Here is a 6,474-nt window from a genome sequence, read left to right on the forward strand (position 1 = left end):
CCCAAACATTGACCAGATGGCCTATTTAATGATGCATTTATCAAAATCAGACATTTATTATTTAGCAGAAAAAAATTAAAAGATAATAAATTAAAAGACAATTAGATCAAAACAGATAATGGGTTACGCATGTCATATTTACACTATTATGACACAATTACTTAAATGGATATAACAAGTTACATAAGTTAAATCGCTCGATCCGAACACGACACAATTAATTAAACGAGTTAATTATGTCAACTGATTTACGATCTAAACCTGCTTATATTTATCTCGTATCGTGTTGACAGATCGTGTCAAATTTTACCACCCTACTTATGCTTATCTCGTGTCGTGTTGATAATTTGTGTCAAATTTTATTACCCTGCTTAATATCATTGGATTACCTGTCTTCTTTATTATATATTAAAATATAAACAAATAAACAAGGGAATAATTTACTTTTTTTTTTCGAGTCAAGATGATACCAAATCCAAAAATAAGATCCAATTACATCATCATATGATAATATTCTAAGGACGAAGTTCCTTCTACGCGTCAAGAAGCTATTGTTCCTTCTATTTTATTCATCGATTCCTCCTAGACCAAACAAAAACAATCTCACTTTAGAACTCAAACGACCATTCATAACCATATACAAGTCCAGTAGAGCTTTGTTCATTAGAGTTTAGCATTATCTTAAGCAACAAAAGTACTAAACAAACTTACCAATCCTCCATGGAACTTTGAAAATGACCTGTAGATAATCCCTAAGCATTTTTGTGCACTAAATCCAGATACCCAAGTTAGAACTTTGAACTAAGCAAAGGTCTTCCATAAACTAGTTCGTTACAACCAATCACAATGCCACCAATCAATGTGTGTGTGTGCGCGCGCGCGCGCGCGTAAAATCTCTATCAATGTACAAAGTACTCGACGAAGAGGTTCTAGTTCTAATGCGGCGCGCATATTAAAAGAAGAGTGTGTCAAAGGAGAGACCATTTCTAGCTTCATAATGGAGGAAGTGTTCTCAACACCTCCTGCTACCCCTGAACATTTCTCATCACCTCCTGCTTGTTCCCCAAAACCTCCATTAGCTAATGATATGTCAATAGTGGAAGAAGGAAGAGTTTGTCATTCTTTGAGAACATGTTCAACTCTTGATTGTTCTCCTAAAGTACCATTCCCGTCACCTCTTAGATGTTCCCTTAAAGCAGCTTCAATAGCTACTGATCTATCATCAATCATGGAAGAAGGAAGAGCTACTCATTCTCGAGTGTCGACTGAAAACATAGTTCCTTCTCCAACAAATGCCCACAAGGTAAATTAATCTGATCATGATGTAATAATATGTATGAGCATTGTCGACGTTTTTTTTTCGCCGACACTGAGTGTAATTCACACTGCAATGTTGCTCAGATTATTGCTGAACTCCTAGGAACCTATGTAATTATATTCATGGGTTGCGCAAGCATGGTTATAGACGGTAGAAACATGCTTACCACCATAGGTATAGCGGTGACATGGGGCCTATCGGTGATGGTTATGATATATACGCTTGGGCATGTTTCCGGCGGCCATTTCAATCCTGCTGTAACCATTGCTTTGGCTGCATCAGGCAAGTTTCCATGGAGAGAGGTAAGAAACATATTCCACAATAAAGAGATCCTGAGTTTTGCTAATATATGAGTATAAAATTGTGAAAGAAATAAAGTAAACATCTCAATGAAAGTCTCCCGAAAAAATACAATCGAGTAGTTTTCTGCAGAGCATGCATGAATCATTATGAAGTACTTGATAAAAATCATTAATAGTTTTGATGTTTAAAGAAGAATATTGCACTTTATTGTTCAATCAAGAGTTGTCCGTAAATTTCTTTGAAAAGGGGATTTTTATACTGGAGGTTTTAGTAAAATGGAATGCTTCCAAACAGAGTGTAATAGAACAGTCCCTTATTGCAGGTACTAGGATATGTTGCGTCTCAGATAGCAGCCTCAATACTGGCAATCGGCACTCTGATTCTGTTATTTCATGGACCTGAAAAAAAAAACATCAGTTATTACACGACCACTCAGTATAATACGCGCACAACAACCGCTCCAAGAGCTTTTGCATGGGAATTCATCATCTCATTCAATCTGATGCTCACCATTTGTGGAGTTGCCACCGACAACAGAGCGGTATATCTTTCTGCCACAGTCACTTTCATTCAAACTTTTAGCTGTTAGAAAGTTGCTTTCTGATTTGATCAATGTCCTTCCTTCACCTTACTGTGATTTTATTATCCAAATCAATGATATTTTCTATATATAAAAAAAATTAGCCTGAAGAACTCTGACTTTTGTGGTTGAACCTGAGGAAACAGATCAATGAGCTCTCTGGAGTCGCTGTAGGAGCCGTGGTGCTGATCAACTATATCATGGCTGGGTAACAAGAAGTCCAATTTCTTTGTATTGTTGTTTTAATCAGTGTCTTCATCACCATCATCTTTCGGAGCTACCATCACCACACTGCCATAGTCAATTATTTTTCATAAAACAAACCATATATCACAAAAGTCAAAAGTGAGCTAATTGTTGTTTGTCTGTACCTGTGCAGGAATATAACAGTGGCTTCCATGAACCCTGCAAGGAGCATAGGACCTGCACTTCTTTTCAGGGAGTTCCAGTCCCTTTGGCTCTACATTGTGGCACCCATTCTTGGAACCTTGACTGCATGTACCATTTACAGTTTCCTCCGACCTCCCATGCACGAAAGATGCGATAAAGAGAGTCCTAAGAGTGTGTGAAATTTTCTTTGAGCAAGAAGTACGCACAGTAAGATGTTATTTAGAACACCTAATAAACCTCCTTAACAGGGTAATGCCTATTTACCTTTTGAGGTAATTTTAGATTAGAGTAATAAACTGTTAAACATTCATATTACCCATCAAGTACATTTTTGCTTATCTATCTTAGGAATATGAAACGTTCAACATTCATATTACCTATTGAATACTTTTTTTTTTGGAAAGTCTATCGAGTACATTTTTGTTTATCTTAGGAATATGAAACATAGGGAACTTAATCTAAACCAATTCTCATTCTTATTCTATTGTTAAACAATGTAAGGTGAAGAGTTTCATGCTCTTACCCACCCTTCAAAGGCACACATCTATCTTGATCTCCAATGCTTCTCATCAGTGAGGGAGAACATCATCTATAATTATGAGTGCCGCCTTTTATGCTGATTCTCTTCGGTAGAACAGGAAAAGAAAATTGGTGTGATTTAATGAAACAAGGTGCAAGGTGTGCTTTACATTAGAAAAAAAAAAAAAAAAAAAAAAAAAAAAAGCACACACCCTAGCATAGAATTACATGGAAGTAAAAAGAGTTTCTGCCACCATTTGCACCACTAAATAATTTTATTCACAACATTCAGCACCAGTGCATAACTTCTATTCACTAGAAGTGATACATTTGAGCACCAGATGCAACACATTCATTCACTATAAATTATAAATAAGTACACCAAAGGTGGTACATGTCTACAATGGTGCACAACGTCATAATACTGTTTAACATAAGTGTGCAACAATTTGCTATTAGAAGCGGTGCATAAATCTATTAACAAAATTTAGCATCTTGCGTAATTGATGTATTACTAGCAAGTAACAACAAAATTAAGCAACAGTGCGCATAATTTTGTGAATGACGTCATTCACCAATGGTAACTGTGACAGAGTTTTGATCATTTTGCTTCAAAGCCAAATAAGGCAAAATGGGAAGCAAAAGACTATGAATAGGTTTTTCCACCTCATTTTAATACTTTTCCTAACCTTTTTTTTTTTTTAACACTCTTATGACTCAATGTTACTATAATTGGGGATCTCTAGTTTCACCTAAATGTAGTTTCCCTTTAATAAGGATCAACCCAATTGATCCATATGCCATACCAGAACATATTTCACAGCTACTCAGAGATCTCCTTATCTGCTCTTAACTCCATATCGAGGTCACCAAGGATGAGCCCACAACTTAAACGAGAAGAGCAGACTGTCTGTGCTGATCACAAATAAGAGAACCAGAGGACTGAGCCACTGAGGAAAGAGAAACTTCACAAAGAACAATTTCTGTAACACTGACCAGCCTATATTATGATGTGACCAAGCATTAGCAAGGAAAGGCATCAGTTCTAAGACCTAGATCCAAAGACCAAGTAGCGAATAAGGGAGTTGTGCAGGAAGATATAAACGAAAAGAATTAATCAGTCACCTGCAAGTCTAAATTCTAGACAAACCCAACTTCTGTATATATAGTTTGCAGCCTTGCATTTGATAGGCAATGCATAATAAGATGGGGAGAGCAGCAAATTATCCAGGAGCCTTATTGTGACCTTACCAGATTGGTTGCATAACAGTTTTAGGAAGCATGTGTGAGAAAAGCATCTCAGATCTTACTTTAGAGCAGAGTAAAAATAAAAAGAAAAGGCAAGACATGTAAAAAGGAAAGGGTGGATGTGACTTGGCTGTAATGCATACATACAACCAATGTTTGAACTTTTAGTTCATGCTTCATAACACGCAGCATGCAAGTGCAATAGCAACTTAGTGACTTTGAAGAAAAAAAAACACAAATTTAAAATGTCTACCGAATTTAACTTGTCAAAAAAAAAAAAAAAAATGTCTAATGAATTTAAACACACACAAACACAAGATAAAGTGTAGAAGTCCTAAGTATCTCAAGGCTCAAACACCCTGCACAAATTAAAAAATCATCCACCTAACTATTTGGCCGGAAACTAACCAATTGGAAGATATTAAAGTTCAGTCCTGAATGTCGGTAGAGAAGGATGGATTCCTTGTTCGCAGAATTTAGAAGTACAAAAATAACAAAAAAATAAGGCGTAAATGCTCACAATCCACATTTGCATCAAGCCATCAACTCAAAATATAGATTATACTAATCCTTGATCAATGCACAAAACATAGTTTTTAATGCTTTCTTGAAGAAAAATCAGAATGTTACCTCTTCTACACAATGGAATGCTGCTCAACTTGCGAATACAATATCGAAAACAACAAATGCTCATTAGAAGAAAAAAAAATAAAACTTGGTCTCCAATTCACGTTTCCGGATTTGAAATATTAAGTGTGCCAAGACGTTCACTTTCTGGCAAAATCAACCAATTCGGAGATTGCACAGCTCTCAACCACCGAAAATCATCCACATTCGCCCAATTCCCCATTTCTTCATAAAGATTAGACTCTTTAAGATCAGTTTCAATGCCATCATAACACAAACAATATGGTGCAAACCTCACACCACTACTATCCTCAATTATAGGCCGACTCCGAACCCTGAGATAAAAATCACACCCTCTAGCATGATGAGTCCTAATCTGATGTGATGCCAAAACAAACACACAACCCTCAACTTCCTCAATCAAAACCGAACCCAAAACGGGTCCAACATAAACCCTACAATCCTTCAACTTATGAACAAACAACGCCCTCAAACAACCCGTCAATCGCACTTCACAACCACTCAAATCCGAAAGTGTGAACTCACCAATCTCAGAACCCTTGAACTCCTTCACCAAAACCTCATTTTGCTTACCCCTAAACCCAGGCAAATCCCGAACCTCAAAGCTCGGTTTTTTGCGTTCAGTTTCTTGAGTACCCAATTCGGGCTCGCTTACGACGACACTGGTTGCAGCTTTTTTGGTTTGTTTATTCTTGAATGCAAATCGCTTCTTTGGAACGACCTCTGAACTGACGTTTTCAAGGGTTTGTTTCAGATCTGAGATGGTTTCGAGACAGACTCGTACGTCGTAAGAGGGTAAGAAGTAAGAGCTCTCGGCGACGAGCTTTTCGAGATCGGAGATGGAGGCCGAGACCTTGTGGAGATCGGATTTTGAGCTGGGATTCGAGGAGTGAGAGTCGGTGGTGGATTGGCGAAGGCGGGCGAGATCGGAATCGATGGAGTTCTTGGAGTGGTTGAATCGGGAGAGGAAGGACTGGGTGGACTCAAACGAGTCGGGATTGGGATTGGAATTGGGTTCGCGAGAGAGGGATTGTTGTTGGAGGCGAGATTGGTGGAGGTTGGAGAGGCGTTCGAGCATTCCAGCGTGCTTGCTTTGAGCGGATGGGTCTAGGGTTTTCGTTGGGATGTGAATAGGGTTTGAGAGATCTTCCATGGCTGTTACCGGAAGAGAGGAGAAGATTCAGAAATGATTTGTTGGTCTTGTAACTTCTTCAAATTAGAGCAGATGTTTTAACTGATTCGGTTATAAAACGGCGTCGTGTTGCGTTTTTGGGGATTGACTACCTGATAATGAGAAAAGTATGATTGAAGACAGTTTTGTTTTTTAAATGGGTGCAAATTCAAATGAATCATTAAATACTAAAATGGTCAGGAGTATTGGATGTGTGTGTGCCATGTCATAAGTGGCCCACTCAATGATAATTTGTTATTTCAAAAAAAGTGGCCCATTTGCTTATAAAATTTCTTG

General features: G+C 37.7%; 2 protein-coding genes across 2 annotated transcripts; one reads left to right on the forward strand and one right to left on the reverse strand.

Moving 5' to 3' along the window:
- The first annotated feature begins 997 nt into the window (after positions 1-997).
- Positions 998-2,770, forward strand: LOC132266210 (nodulin-26-like). The gene is made up of 5 exons (XM_059767062.1): positions 998-1,303; positions 1,402-1,620; positions 1,944-2,162; positions 2,348-2,409; positions 2,581-2,770. The coding sequence occupies exons 1-5, from the start codon at positions 998-1,000 to the stop codon at positions 2,768-2,770; spliced, it is 996 nt and encodes a 331-aa protein (XP_059623045.1).
- Positions 2,771-4,886: 2,116 nt separating this feature from the next.
- On the reverse strand, positions 4,887-6,271 carry LOC132267190 (tubulin-folding cofactor C). Its single transcript, XM_059768274.1, has one exon. It carries the CDS (start codon positions 6,157-6,159, stop codon positions 5,086-5,088), a length of 1,074 nt encoding a protein of 357 aa, XP_059624257.1. The 5' UTR covers positions 6,160-6,271; the 3' UTR covers positions 4,887-5,085.
- Between the last annotated feature and the right edge of the window lie 203 nt (positions 6,272-6,474).

Source organism: Cornus florida, unplaced genomic scaffold, assembly GCF_030987335.1.
Source record: "Cornus florida cultivar Cherokee Brave unplaced genomic scaffold, ASM3098733v1 CherokeeBrave_3.0.0_Hap2_Chr07, whole genome shotgun sequence".
Taxonomy (NCBI): domain Eukaryota; kingdom Viridiplantae; phylum Streptophyta; class Magnoliopsida; order Cornales; family Cornaceae; genus Cornus; species Cornus florida.